The sequence below is a fragment of the Podarcis gaigeae genome (genome assembly GCF_964106915.1).
Source record: "Podarcis gaigeae genome assembly, chromosome: 1".
Lineage (NCBI taxonomy): Eukaryota > Metazoa > Chordata > Lepidosauria > Squamata > Lacertidae > Podarcis > Podarcis gaigeae.
The window spans coordinates 44,005,115-44,020,151 of record NC_139678.1 but is presented as its reverse complement, the minus strand read 5'-3'; the positions used below and the strand labels follow the sequence as shown (position 1 = coordinate 44,020,151).

General features: G+C 41.3%; 1 protein-coding gene across 6 annotated transcripts in view; it reads right to left on the bottom strand.

The window, feature by feature from the left end:
* Positions 1-15,037, bottom strand: part of LOC310846788 (MAX gene-associated protein-like) — a gene marked incomplete at its 5' end in the record, with an annotated part of 41,508 nt that overhangs the window by 13,890 nt on the left and 12,581 nt on the right. For all 6 annotated transcript variants that reach the window (XM_083743888.1, XM_083743887.1, XM_083743885.1 and 3 more), the window contains 14 exons: positions 407-685; positions 1,476-2,015; positions 2,339-2,636; positions 4,139-4,641; positions 5,834-5,888; positions 6,510-6,653; positions 7,367-7,608; positions 8,117-8,468; positions 9,866-10,515; positions 11,115-11,213; positions 11,631-11,762; positions 11,848-11,940; positions 12,853-12,994; positions 13,823-14,774. In XM_083743888.1, the coding sequence (XP_083600014.1) occupies positions 407-685; positions 1,476-2,015; positions 2,339-2,636; positions 4,139-4,641; positions 5,834-5,888; positions 6,510-6,653; positions 7,367-7,608; positions 8,117-8,468; positions 9,866-10,515; positions 11,115-11,213; positions 11,631-11,762; positions 11,848-11,940; positions 12,853-12,994; positions 13,823-14,774 (4,481 nt within the window). The remainder of the gene's footprint in view (positions 1-406; positions 686-1,475; positions 2,016-2,338; positions 2,637-4,138; positions 4,642-5,833; positions 5,889-6,509; positions 6,654-7,366; positions 7,609-8,116; positions 8,469-9,865; positions 10,516-11,114; positions 11,214-11,630; positions 11,763-11,847; positions 11,941-12,852; positions 12,995-13,822; positions 14,775-15,037) is intronic.

The window sequence follows — 15,037 nt, the reverse complement described above, 5'->3', positions numbered from 1 at the left end:
ACTTCCTTTGGGCAGTCCTCTTGCCCCCTGTGGACTTAGATGCAACTAGCTACCTTGGTGGTGGGTGATGGCCCTATTATCAGAATACTCTTCTGAGGGAGGCTTGCGTGACACCTACTCTGATGCCTTCAACCGTAGTACTTAATTTTCCTAAGACTTTTATTTTATGCTGCTCTGATTTTACAACTATTGCCGCTGCGATGTATATTTATATCATATTTGAGACCTGGCCTGGAAGCATTTTATATTAAAAGGCAGCATATGAATTACAATAAATTTTTAAAACTAACTTTAGGCACTGAACAAAAATAGATGCACAATTATAGGAAACTATGCTTTCCCTCCCCCAGTATTTAACTGCTCTCTCTCAGAAAATAAAATAAATAAGATTTGCAGCATTCTGTACCTGGATTACGTAACATTACGGGTGATAAACTAGGTTGGGGTCCTGCAGGTTGGAACTGATGCAGCGGAACAAGCTGGATAATCTGCCCATTGGGGTGTCGGTAGAGATTCACACCAGCAGGATTCCTTAGAGGCTGCAAAATCATTCTCTTCCCCTGAGCAACTTGCGTGTTTTGTTGAGGTCGCAATGTAGGAGAACTCTGAGGTACTGGAATCAAAAGCAGCTGTGGTCCCATGCGTTTCTCTGCTCCAGGAGACAATCCTGGAGGGCTTGTAGTACCTGCCATATTAGGAAATAACACTCTTCTTAACAAAGTCCCATTTATACAGCAAGATTTACAGAGCATTTTTAAAAAAACAACAACAAAGAAGAATCTATGTGACCAAAGTTCCATCAGTTCCTACATTCTGCTTCCAGCAGGTATCAGACAGATCATTATGAGGAACATGTAACAATAATATGAAAGCAACAGCTTCTGCTGTTTGTTCTAGCAACTAGTATTTAATTCCCCAACTGGAAGCAATTTCCCAAGAGCAAAAGTGGGCTTGAAAGAATACAAACCCATTTCAAACAGTTCTTACCAATTTCCCCCAGGACATCTCTACACACCAATTCATGCCAATTCACTAAAGTCCCTTTTATTCTAAACCAGATATTCTCATACTTTCTACCCACAAGGAAGTCTTTTTGTATCAACTTTGCTGTGCAGAAGTTATTTGGCGGACAAGTATTGAACCACTGCACACAGCAAAGGAGAGATATGAAGGTTCTGGGGGAAGAGGGGAACAAAACAAGGAAAAGTTTGGAAAAGAAACTGCCATCATCTCCCCCCCCCCCCCCCGGAGGTCCTTTTGTTATTATTTTTTGCAGCTGAAAAATCTGACATTTTGATCAACACTGAGAAAACTCATGCGAAGTATTTTCTCATTTGAAATGAGTGAAATGCATTTTAAGACAAGGCTTTATTAACTCAAAAAGTCTGCCAAGCACTTCAGTCTCTCATAACAGACAGACAAAGCGACAGGTGTGTGGACCAGCAAGAACTGGTCCACCAGTACGGGTACCTTACCTGCTTTTTGATTCGATAAAGGACTTTTGTTAATTCCTGAGAGTCCAGGAGCAATACAGCTAACTGGCGAAGTTGGTGTGGGCACCGAGGTCACAGATGCAGTTGTGGTTAAGATTGTAGATAGAGATGCTGCAGAAACTGGAATACCAACGGTTGATGGGCCTATTCCAGGCAAAGCTACAGTCGCAACTGGCGTAGCAATTCCAGGTGATTTTGCTATTTTAACAGGAGCCCTAGTAGCTGTGGTTGATACAGTCCTGTTTTCAGGTTTTCCAACAGCATTTGCTTTGGCGGTGCCAGAAGAGCAGGGAGCTTTGTTACAGGGTGCAGGGCTAGCAGTAGTTCCAGCAAGTGATGGCACAGTAATAGCAGGAGGAGTAACTGTAGTTGCCCCAGGGGAGAGCGGCATAGATTTGATATTAAATTTCTGTGGTCCCGTCAGAGGTTGGGTTATTCTAGTTCCAGGAACCTTCTGGTGTAGTGCCCCAACGGCGCTTATAACCAACTGAGATGCCACATTGTGTAGTAAAGGCCGAGCAGCTGAAAAGAAAGGTTTTCAAAATCAAAACTATTAGCAGTTTTCATCTTTCCATTCCGCAAACTATAACAGCACTCAACCTAGTTTTATGCTAAGGCCTCACTTTCCCAATTAACACTTACTGGTTACAATGCCTCATTTTCAACATATCACACCTAATCATGTGTATAATGTTGCTGCATGTGGCAAAAAAAAGTCTCAAAGCAGCTTGATGAAGGATATTACAGTATATAAATAAATATGAATACTATACTCTAACCTTCCATGCTTTTTATGCTTTACAATTCAGACAATTTATAATACAGAAAATAAGGTTTTGACTTACCTATCTGCTTCTGTGTTGAGGCTTGAGCATTTGGTGATGTTACAGTGGAAGTGGATGTAGTGTTACTGGAAAATGGTGTTTTGGAAATTTCTGTTGTGGGCACTTCAGCTGCCTGTGGCTCAGAAGAAGCAAGCTTAGCATCGGACTCTGCCTTGGAGATTGCAGTACTGAGTGTTGATAGGTCAAGCATTGTTGGTCGCAGCCTGCCTGTGATATAAGCAGCAAGTCGATTGGCTGGATGCAATGCTCCCATCTGTCCTAGAAGCAGTTTGGCTTGAGGGTATTTTTTACCATTAACCTGCAATAAAAAGAGAAATATACAAACAGTTGCTAAGCCTGTCTTTTTTTCTTTTCTTTTTAACAATGCCTGGGATCCAAAGCACTAATTAGGCTCACACAAGGAGCTCTAGCCCAGTTCAGTTCCTTATTCCTCCACCTTAGATAGTTGACTGCCAATGCCACGATATGTTTGAAATTTCATTCCGTCTTAAAAGGTCACCCAGTAAGCTTCATGGCTGATGAAGATTTAAACTTGGGTTTTCCCAGTCCAGGTCCAACACTCAGTCTAGCCATTACATAGACACAGAATACAAATTCTATTTACATGTACAAGCAAAGACAACCTAATTTTATGCAAGTTTGCAATCTGTTCAACGGAGCTTACTCCCAATAAAGTAGGAACAGGATTGTAGCCTTGGTCTCCAAAACCCTGAAGTGCTAGATTTCCAAAGAGAGTGGGCTAAAAGGTTCCCAGCTGACCACTCCTCTATCCAGCAGATCAGGAGAATCCAGTGTAATATGACTATCACATACCACAGGGTATTTATTTTATACTGAGAGAGACTACTGGCCAATGCCAATGAATGTTATCTAACCAAGTCATACATTACATCCACTAAAATCAATGGGCTTACATAATTTAAGTCCATCGATCTGAATGGGTTTACTCTGCATATGACTAACCGTGGTTATCACCCGGTATCACTGTAGATAATAATTGGTTTAATTCAGACACCGGTCCAGTTTGCACATACTGTTAAGCCAAACCATGGCTAAGTGAGAAAGCACTGAGCATATGGGTACTCACAGGAAAGATTGTGGTTGCTTTCCTCCACCTCTGGTACTGCTATTCAGAGCTATGTCATGGTTTAAATTAGCATTATGTCTGAACCTGGGCCCATAGGTTGCCTCCCAGAGATAAACTATGAGCAGTAAGGCAAAGAAAAAAACTATATCTACAGCTTGTAGTTTATCTGGAACTAAATGAACCTCAAGCCTCAGTTCAGACTTAATGCCAAGTCAAGCCACGGCTTAGCTCTGGGTACCGGGGCAGCAGCAGGCTTCACGAGGAGCAACACTGGGCTGCCAGAGACTGGGGCAGGAAAGAATTTGTCAGAGGGTTTTGTGCAATTCCATGACATATCTCAGTTTCACCCTCTCCAACATCCTACAACCGGAACTGAAATATTTTCAAACCTGTGCCTATCTCAAACGTGGACCCAACCTTTTACTGCACACTGGGGATATGCGAGAATGACAAGATACTCTGGACAGCTGGCCTTGGGGTTCTGTTGCCGCCTTCTGGCCAGGGAGTCAAGGCATTGGGGCTTAGAGCCTCCTCTTTCTCCTCCAGTTAGAAGATTGGGAGGAGACTGCCCTCCTGGCCCCACAGGAAAGGCCTATGCCATGCTAGCTGTATTTCTCCACTCAATGAGCAAAAGATACACGAGAAAAAAAACTGGCTGGTGCCCTAAAAATAACACATTAAAAAATCATCAAAGCATAAGAAATGCAACCCACCTGAATCAAAGATGAGGAATTCAAATCAGATTTGCATGTGTAAGCAATCAGCTTTCCAGCAGGAGAAAGCCCAGCATAAAAAGGTAATCCTTTCTTCCTCCTCTCCCGTAACATGCCAGCTGTTAAGAATGTGATTTTTTCTGTCTTTTTGCATGGTGACAATCTATTATCAGAAGCCTCCAAAACAGAAATATGAGCCTTTTCATCCTTGTTTTGACTGGATAGCATGGAGATTTTCACCCGGGAAGAATAGACAGGAGTGTTCTTCTCATCCCACGTTTTGGTTTCAGATTCTAGATCAATAACAAAATTTCCTACTTTAAGGGACTTGGGCATCTTACTCTTGACATGCTGTGACAGGAGGTTCAAGATCTCATTGCGATCTTCCTCCCAGTTGCAATCAGAAACAATCTCAATTAGTTTGGTCGTTCCATCTCGTGTAGTATGATGTACATATGAAGTTGATGGATCCCCAGCACTACAGGAAAACCACCAGGTTTTATCTGGGGAAAAAAATGGAAACAGGTTTCTTTAGTGTTGCAGCAGCAGAGGAAACCAAGCAAATTAAAGACTTGGGCAACATTTCCTAATTAACAATGCCTAATTAGTCCCCATGTCTAAGAAGTGGGCCCTGTTCTCCACCCCTTGTTCTCAATGAAATACCGTATTTCTATCTGCCAGAAAGGTACAGTGGTTACATTATCATTTCTTACCAAGTTGCAACACTATCAGTTTTAAAGGTAGGATGGCCAAAAATGTATCAAAGGGCTGGGGAACCTTTTGCAGTCTGGGGGCCACATTCCAGTCATGAGCAATGCCAGAGGCAAAAGTGGGCTGAGCAATGGATGTGACTCAAAACCTTTGCACACTAGGCTACATTTTAGCTATGCAAGTCACAGATTTCTACGTATATCTTTCCAATCTCGGCAAGCAAGAGACATCACCACAGTTCAAGGATACGTGGGGGGCGGGGAGGGAAGGATGTTTCTGTATGTCTCTGTGTGTGTAACTGCAATTAATCAAGAGTGCTTGGGTCAATCTCCTGAGATGTAGCACAACCAGTAGCATTTTTACATAGGCAAAACAAACAACTAAGCCCATCTTTCTCAAACAATAGGAACTTGAGCTACTCTTCTGAACTCACTTAGGTACACCCCTCCACCACGAGCTGTCCTGGGAACACCAATAGGTGTTAAAGTACAGAAAATGAATTATACAAGCATGCAGAGCCCCTGAGCATAATTAATTATAAGCATTCCACTGCTGTGAAAAAAAAAATCTATGGCCATAATCTAACAATGACATTAGAAAAGAATGTGATAGCCTAAAACAGCACACAGGGAAACATTCAAAGACAGCAGCAGCTCTTCTCTGCTTCCCTTCTTCCCAGGTTAATGGGAATGCGGTCATTCCCTTATAACATTATGGATAAATTGGGGTAGGTGAGTTAACCACCCAGTTCCCGTACTGGAACACTTTCCATCCCTCTGTTGTCCCACTGCAAGGCTGCCATGCCTGTTTATTTGAAAAAGCAGAGGTAGGTTCAATTGTCAATTGGCCAAAAGGAAGGCTTAATGTATCTCATTGTCACCTCCCTCCCCAAAATGTCTAGGAGTCCCACACTCATCACCTATCCCGAAAGACCTACTCCAGAATTTGGGAATCTGGGGACAAAGTTCATGTTTTTAATTTTACCTCCGGGCTCTTTATCATCTTCCAAATCAAGTGGCTGGGGCTCAGGATCATGCTCCTGGGAAAAAGATTTAAAAGAAGAGGAAAAGATAAGACGGGGGGATGGGGAATCACATTTCCAATAATAATATATATTTAAATACAGAGTTCAAACCCTGGAAACAAATAATGAGAAATATGGCAGTTGTGCAAAGCTTTTCATCATATAATAGTTCACAAAGGGCAGAATACCAGGCATGGCTGGACCCCATTTTTTGCTATATGATTACGATATATGGATACCTGGGAGTACGGGCAGAGAATGTTATAATGTTTCTTGCCAGCTAAACTCTAAAAAAAAAAAACCCACCCCAACCCCTCCCATCCCCTTGTGGCTGATAATAGCTCCAGAGGGTAATCTCCCTATATATTGCCCTTCCTACCCAAGGAGCTCAGGGCAACAACCAAATCTGTGATAAAATATTTACACATATTTAAAACATTCAAAGCATCTAAAAACTTTAAAAATAATAAACCCAGTGAAACATTTACAGATTTAAGAACAGAACACGGGTCTGGTTAGGCTTTAAACAGAAAAGGTTTTCTGTAGGGGTCTAAAAACAGTATAATGAAGGTGTTTGTCTGATGTCATTATTTTTTACTCAGAGTGGAAAGGAAAAATGAGGGCACAACATTTTACCTTTTCAATGTGTTTTTCAGAATTCCAAGGGCACCTCTGTTGCTGCTTTTTCTCCTGTTTTTTACGATCATATATCCGAACACGAGCACAAGTCATCATGCTTTCAAAATATATATAGACAGGGTCCTTATCCTCTTCTCGAATCTATAAACCAACATAAATGGATTTCCAAGTTAGAAGTGCATCCACGGAAAAGCCTCACTGTTCCACCATTCCCTTTCTCCACTTTTATCACCAAATAACCTAGACAAAATGCCAAAGGGAGCACCTAGGTAAAGATTATGGCAGAATCCAGCTGGTCCTCTTAGTGATGTTGCTTCAGCAGATGTCCAATAACAAAAGGGTAGAGGTGATTTCCTAATTCCTCCTCCCACTGTAGCTCCTAATGCCCCCCAACAACTGTTCTGGGGGGCTGCAGGGAGGAAATAAGTAAAACCTGCCTCCCTTTGTCCATTAGCAGATGCCTCCAGCTGTTCAAAACCTGTTGCACAAGGGTACTAAGTGGATACAACCATATAATGCTTCTGAGAAAATGTTTCCTCTGTGCAATGAATTTAACTTCTAGGACAGACAGTTAAGTATATTTCACATACTTTATCTGCTGGATAAAAAGGGTTCTCTCTAGAGCTCTCTTGGGTCTCCAGTTGCTTTTGGGCTACAACTCTCATCATCCCTAGCTAGCAGGATACCGTTAATTCTTCACTTTCCATCCCCCCATGTTACCAGTTTGGTACACTCCCAATATGTTGGTTCACGTTCCCATATTAGAATTAAAGAACAAATGTCTTGGGTTGCCTTTGCCATAAACAAGTGGAATACTCCTGATTCGGCTTCAAAATCTCGTTTCTTTTGCTTACCACTGGATTGGGTCTAGGCGCATAAACTCGTGCTGATTTGACTCCACTGGTAGCAGGTTTGCCTTCACCAGCTGCAGGTTTGCCATCGGATGTTAAGACCTCTGGGACAGGTGGCAGAGATTTTGTTGGTTCAATAGTTGATGGTGTTGGGATGTAAACTGGTTCTGGATCCATTTCTCCATCTACTTTAACCCACAGTGGAAAGTTCTTAACAGGCTTTTCTGGCTCTGTACCACATATAGCTAGTAGAAAGATTTAATAATTTATTTAATAATTTATTGTCTACTCTAATATAAAAATATCACACAAGCATTATCCAATGACAAAGATGACCTATTTTTTATATTATGGAGAAAGAGCTCCAACCTTGAGTAATTTATATACCGCTGGGTGAAAGGGAAGTTTAGGGCAGAGACAGAGAGGTACACACAAAACCTCCTGGTCCTATGCATGTTATCGCAGATGCAAGCCCCCTTGTGCTAAATAGGTCTTACTCCCAGGTAAGTATGTAAAGGATGGCAGCCTGTCCCATTAAGGCCAAATGAGTCCGCTGATTAACATGCTCCACTAGTTTCAATAAAATTAAGTTGCAATTAGCTTTAGATGAACTGAAACCCATGTATACTGATATTTTAAATGTCTTATGGACAAGTTTTATTTCCAAATTCTCATTTGGTACTTAATTCAGAAACACACATAATTACAAACACCTACCAAAAGAAGTAGCTGCTTGCTATTGATTATACTTACTATATTCCACCTTTTTCTTCTTCTTCTTATCTTTAAATTTCAGTTTCTCTTTCTTCTCCTCTTTTTCCATCACCTCTTCCTGTTGTTTCACTTCACTTTCGCAATACAATCTATTCCTTCCACACAGAGACTCCTCCAGGATCTTCTTTTCCTTTGAACTTCCTTTAACTAGGACTACCTTTCTTTTTAGGCAAGCACAGCCAAACATACAGTCTGGCTTGCGGCAATGCGTAGGCTGACGTTTCTCAAGAGCTAAGCTAGAACAGATGCACCCAAGCCGGCAAAAGTCATTGTTGCATGGTGGTGCTCGCCTTTTGATTATTTGGTGGATAGGTTTGTTTTTTAGTGAAGCCTGAAAAATGTAGATACATAACTCTTCTCAAATCTCCAGATAAGTATCTGCATACATAATTACCACAATGTAGATTCCTGAATTACATGATACACAATTATGTATCTTAATAAGCTACAATTCAGATCCAGAGGGAAGCTGTATTCAGTCAATTGCAACAAAAACAACAGCTTTTAAGGTGCTGCAAGATGCCATTGTTTTTGCTGAAATAGACTATCTGCAATACATAATTCCAGCAATAATGTAGCCAATAGAATGGAGATGTGCATTTGACCAATGTAAATATCACTGTATTTTTAATCAGAAGTGCATCTTATAATTATAGTCATTAATCCAGAATCCAATATATGCAAGTGTAAGTCTGCTTTAAAACAGCTGCACTAGTTTCCAGTTATGGGGTGTTAGAGGAGGGGTAGTACCTCTGGTGGGGAATGTCATGCTCCTTCTGGGGTAGTTTGTCCACCTGCGCTCAGCTTTCACCTGTGGGTCCTAAAACCTGTCAGCATGCGACAGCGGCCACATCCCAGGAATGGCTTCAATTGGCCAGCTTAATCAGGTGACGGTAGCCAATGGGTCTCATACCCTTGATGAATTAGGGGCTTCCCTCACATGCAATTTGCCATTGCTCTGGCAAATAGAGCAGATGAGACCAATAATGGGTCCCATGATCAAGGTGGGTTCTGCACATGCTGTAGAGGAGTAAGGCTCATCAACCTGGGAAGGTAGCCCATTTAGGAGAAGGAAAACTCTGATCCTAAACCTGCACTGCCTTATGGGATATCTTTGGAAGGAGAAAAGGCTAAGGACTAAACCCTACACAAATCTGGAGTGGAGTCCCTAAGATGGTTGGATGGCACCTCGTACGCCTCTTTCAGGCAACTCCTGTAGCTAAGCTGGTACCAAACGTATTGTTCTGCTTTCCTTTGGACCACATCAGCGAAGCCAAGAGGGGGGTTTTGTCGTCTGGGCTGTCTAGGAACTCCATACACACTACTCAGGCTTGTGCCCTGGAAAGTCACTTCGGTAAGCCTAATGCAGCGATTTGACTTTGCTCCCAGAGGCACACCCCACTGTCTCGAGACAGACAGAGGCCAACATGTAGTTGCCAGCTCCTGGACCCAATTCACTGGTGTTTAAGACCCTAAACAACTCAAGTCTTTCAGGTATTTGAAGCCTATCTCCATCCCAACAGACGCTCTTGTGTATTAAGATGTTTATAGTTTCGTCACCCTTAAGAGTGCAGGGAATGATAACCCCAGGGATGACTATCTCTTTGGCTACCCCTAAATTGTAGAAATCCCTCACCATAGTGGTATGTCTATTAACACCATTATTCAGAAATGGAAAATATGTTGAAGGCAAGTCATCGTTAAACTTTCATGAACAGAGTAACTCACCTGAGCAGTGAGTAAAGTAGACAGAGATAGGTCTGCTCGTTCTTCAGTAATGTAAGTCCGTGGTTTACCATCCCACAATGCGCAAACCTCCAAATCCATCAGCTTCAACTGAGTCTTTGATAAACTTGGCAAGCGATTACTCTGTTGCTGCTGCTGTGCCTGACGCTGTTTCCCCTGTACATTTTCTTCTGTGCCTGATGCCATGAGAGCATCTATCTCACTAACTGCTTGACTACTTGGCTGAGACTTAGTGACTTTCTCTTCCAAAGCTGTCAAGTTGCGTTTCTGCTTTGTTACAACAGGCAAACCTATTGTAGCCTTCTGGGGTGACTTTTCTTTGCCTCTAGAACCTGCTTGCTTTTTATTCTTAATTTTCTCTCTCTTCTTTCTAGAGACAGAAGGCACAGAAAGAGGCTTGAAAGTATAAGAGCTAGTAGTAGTAACACTGGATTGCTTTTTCAGAACACTATCTAGTGTCCGTACATAACTGGTGCTTTTAGTTGGAAGCTGGTAAACCACAGGACAACTGGATGTACTAGGAGAGAATTCCATGCTTGTTTCCATTAACTTTCCTTCATTTTCCAAATATTCATCAAGCTTGTCACTGCAGAAGGCAGATCGATTCTTCAAGGAGCCTTCTAAAATGCTACCTGAATAATCACATAAATCAATTTTCAATTGAGTATTGTCAACTTCATTATGATGTGTTTGCATAGATTACATTGGTAAAAGCTTTAGAAACTGATGTACAGAGTAGCTGTGGTAAGAAACATTGTCCACTATAGAAGCAGAAAGGTGGTTTGGGTGGGGGGGTTAGTGCTGTTTCTGGAAGTCTTCCAGCTCTCAGAAACAGAAGTAAACAAAAGGGGGAGGCATGTTGTACACAAAAGCAAACTATTTCTCAATAAATGTCAAACTTTATTGGTGATTGTAATTTGGAGAGGATCCTTTCCTTCTTCAGGGGCTGATATAAACAATCATATCAACTCTATACATTGGCCCAGTTCATACAGAGCTCTAAGCCAAATCAAGGCTAAACACAAAGCAGCAAATATGTAGGTTTAGACAATAATTCTACCAGGTTACAGCTACTGATTAACAGTGTACTTAGGGGTTTTGTAGATGGAATAACCAGACAGCCAACTAATCCATTATGTTAAGTGACTCTGGGGTGCAGGTGTCTGGAGAGTTCATTTCCCCATTTCATTTGGCTCAGAGAAAGTAGCAGGAAACACATCCTAAATCTTACCTTCATTTTTTGAAGAACTATGTAACTTCCCTCGCCATCCTTTTATCTTTGTGAAGTCATTCGTCTTTCCAGTCCTGGAAACAAAGGGAAGCCCAGTATCTGGTGGGAAAGACAGTCAGGCTAGTTTTATGTGCTGCTAGGTAACAATTTAACAGATTATGCTCTTACAGTATATTTTTACATAAAGAGCCTTCAGAACCATTACCTTTAAGCACTGCCCAATCCTATGCAGAGTAAGGTGTTTCTAACTCAACTAAGATTAGTATGGTAAAGGTGTGCTGAACTGTACATAAATATTTAGCCTCAGTTTACCCTGCCATATGGGACCAAACAATTAATCGTAAATGCATCTATTGAACAGCAGATCTTTTAGGCAAAGTCAAAATTTCAGTGCTAACATAACAGTGAAGTGTTCCTGATTTGTTCTACCAAAACAGAAATGCTTCTTCTAAAGACATAAAGCTATCCTGTAACTCAAACTTGAAGCTTCATTGTAGTATTAAGATGGTGGCTTACCATAAGAACTGGAATTGGTCCTTACGTTTTTCCACAATGTGTATTCATCAGAATAACTTAGTGGTAGCTGCACACCCAAATATTTTAAATCAATGCTCATTGTTGGGTCCACTAAGTTCAGCTTTAGTCCCACTACAAGAAGAAAATGCCATATAAAAATTCTATACAGCATTCGTAAATGCAAAGCTTGTACATACTTCACAGTGCTTACACTTACCTTCCCGAAGACTAGGATGTATCACCTGCTTGTACTTATAAGATTTCAACTCTTCCAACAATTCTGTTTCCAGCTGTAGTATTCTCTGACTGTCTGTGAAATACATATTTAAATTGCTTAAATATCTTTACCATTTCTAATTCACTTGACTAAGCATCATTTACTTTCTACCCCAATCCCATAACACACTCAATACTCTTCCCCCAACAACTCCTAAAAGAGAGAGAGAGGAACTGGATGAGGGCAACTGCACTGTCTCTCAACAGTACAGGGTCAATGCCAATTTTTTCTCATCTCTCACCTCACTTAGTATTTTAAAGTCTTGGAGAGAGAGAGAACCTCAGAGGCTGGACCACATGCTTAGCATTTCTATGAAACTTGCAAACCTCTTGCAGCAGAAACAGTGGACTTAGGGACAGTTGAGTATTAATGTTAAAAATGCATTATAAAAATGTGACACCAAAGGGCGCTGTAGAGCAGTGATCTTTTGCCTATGGGAAATTGCATTGGGAGCTAATTTTTAGTGTGTGTGTGTGTGTGTGTGTGTGTGTTTTAAATAGCGTTTTCCAGATCAGTGTAGATTCAGCCAGGGACAAAATGCCAAAAAGAACTGGTCAGGGCTCATCCAGACTTCCTTTTGTGCCATGGAAAACCTGATTGCTATTTGCTCTAAATCAGCGGTAAAACGTGGTTTTCCCAGTGAAAGTGCTGGGACTAAAAGAGAGATGTTTGGACACGAAGCTTTAAAGTCCAAACCTGTGCCCAGAAATGTGGCAAATAAGGAAGTCAGGATGAACCTTCAGCTCTGCTGCATTTGCTCGGCTTGGCAAACTTGAACATTAGACCACTTAGGGAGAAAGAGGGCCAAACTAGCTGAGAGTTAAATGATTCTCTGCATCTAACATGTAAGGTTTTCTGTTTTGTTTCTAAAGTAGACTGCACCAGCTGGGAAACTGCACACCTGATTTGGCCCTTAATAGGCCATTTTAATACTCCCATTATTACCTGGATTAATACATGCATCCAGTGAAGAAGTATGTATATTCTGCAATTCTTCTTTTTCACATGTAGTCAGAGAAGAAGTCTGAATATTCTGAATTTTTTCTTTTTCTTCCACTCTATCAACATTGTGGATATCCAGGGCTTCCTAAATGTAAAAAGAATGAAATATATGCATTGACAAAACACTATTCTAGGTTTATTCCAGAGACAATCAAAAGCTCCAGGTGGTGGGGAAATTGATGGTAGAGCAACTACTACATCCAGAGCACTGCTGGCTACATGTGGTCAGGTCAGGAGCAGGGGACCCAATTCCCCACACTTGCCCCCTCCTTTTGTTTCTTTATTTTCCTTTTTCCAATGAATACAATTGTAAGGAAATTCACTATACTAGCACTAGGGCTGTTGTTTCAGGATTGGTTTGGGGTAATGTTGGTTGAATGGGGTGTCTTAGAATGTTGCAGATCTACATACCACCACCGCCCCCAAATGTTCCCCAAACACCACATTTTGGTCCCCTACTAGCAGTCCATGGAAGTTTCCATATGTGTACCAGATTGCCTCTGGCAAAATGTATGTCACCCCACATGTGGATCTATTCTTCCTCTCTTCCACCCTGAAGACCCCTCTAAACTTTCTATCTGCTCCAAAGGTTTGGGGGACCCTCTGAAGCAGATTTTTGGGGACTGTAGAGGTGACGAAGATGAAGTCCTGCTGGGTGAAAACTCCACTCATATACCACCCCTTGATAAACAGTGTTGCATACCACCCCAAGCCTCGGAGTCCAAATCATTACATTTGGAGCTAATAATCAAGAGTTTTATAATATAGAAAGCCACAATGCAAAGCTTAAGCAAACTCCAAGATCCCATGGTTCAATGTCAATTAAGAAATACATCTGCAGATTTTTAACTTAATGGCTTTTATAATGTGACTTAGTACTTCTAACAACTTTAAATTTCAGAAATAGAATTACCTTGGATGCAAATGATACAAAGAGTACTCCGTCCACATCCTCAAGGTCGGGTTTAACATCCAAATGGATATTGCCAGGTCCAAAGGAGGCATAATTACTTGTAGTAATTGACTTTCTAGTATATTTAGGTGGTCTTCCAACTTCAGAAAACCTTATTTTCCGTGGTCTTCCTCTTTTACGTGGGCCAGGCAACCTAACCTTTTGGTTACCAACAATACTCTTGCGGGAAATATGGTTCTTGAATGCGTTTGTCTTCCCTCCCACTAAGTTAGCTAAAGAAGGGCCACGGTATGCAGTGGCCTTGAGACCACAGCTAGATACTTTCTTTGTTATGGTAAGACTGTTACAGGTTTCAGTATTTTTCCATCGCACATCTCTTGCCGTAGGTGATTTGTGTGGCACATTATTTTCAGATACCTGTTTTCTAGTTAGCATTTCCTCTGTTTCCGAAGCTGTAAAGGGGCTGGAGACACTGTTATTTTCAAAACAAGTAGGCAAATAATCCAATGGGTGACTCAAAGGTGATTCTGCGCTCTTAGAAAGAGACAATATGGCCTGTGAAAGAGCAGAGACCTTTACTGTATTCTTGGTAACTGAACAAGGTGCTAGATAGACTACAGGCAACTTTCCACTATCCAGTTTCAACATCTTTGCTTTGGCAACACCCAGCTGGTTGGTCTGTGGTCGCTTACGGGATTCAAATTCCATTTCCTTCTTGCCTACTTCCCTGTGATTCTTTTGCCGCTTCTCCAGGATGGAGTCAACTCTATTTGAATATTCTTCTGCCATGTTACGCGCTTCTTCCTGCTTCACATCTACTTCTTCCATACATACACTTGGCCCATAATCATAGTCATCTGCAGGTTCCTCTTTAACAACAACATTGATGCCTCCATTTGAGTTCAAAGGGGATACCACATGAGAGCGACTCTGACAGGGACTTGCTATTGGACTAGACAAGAAAGGGGGAAAAAAACAATTGCGAAGTAGTAAAAACAAACAATAAAAACCTGAACAAGCAATATATCACCTTTTTTCTTTAAGACAAATTCATACCATACAAAAATTAATATCTACATTTCAGACTATCAACAAAACACTAGCACCAAGGTGAGCTCTAACAAACTTTGCCTAACAGATATATCTACATTTAGGTCACATCCTCATTTAAATGTTTTCATTTTCATTATTTATTTAAGGAAACTTTAACATACA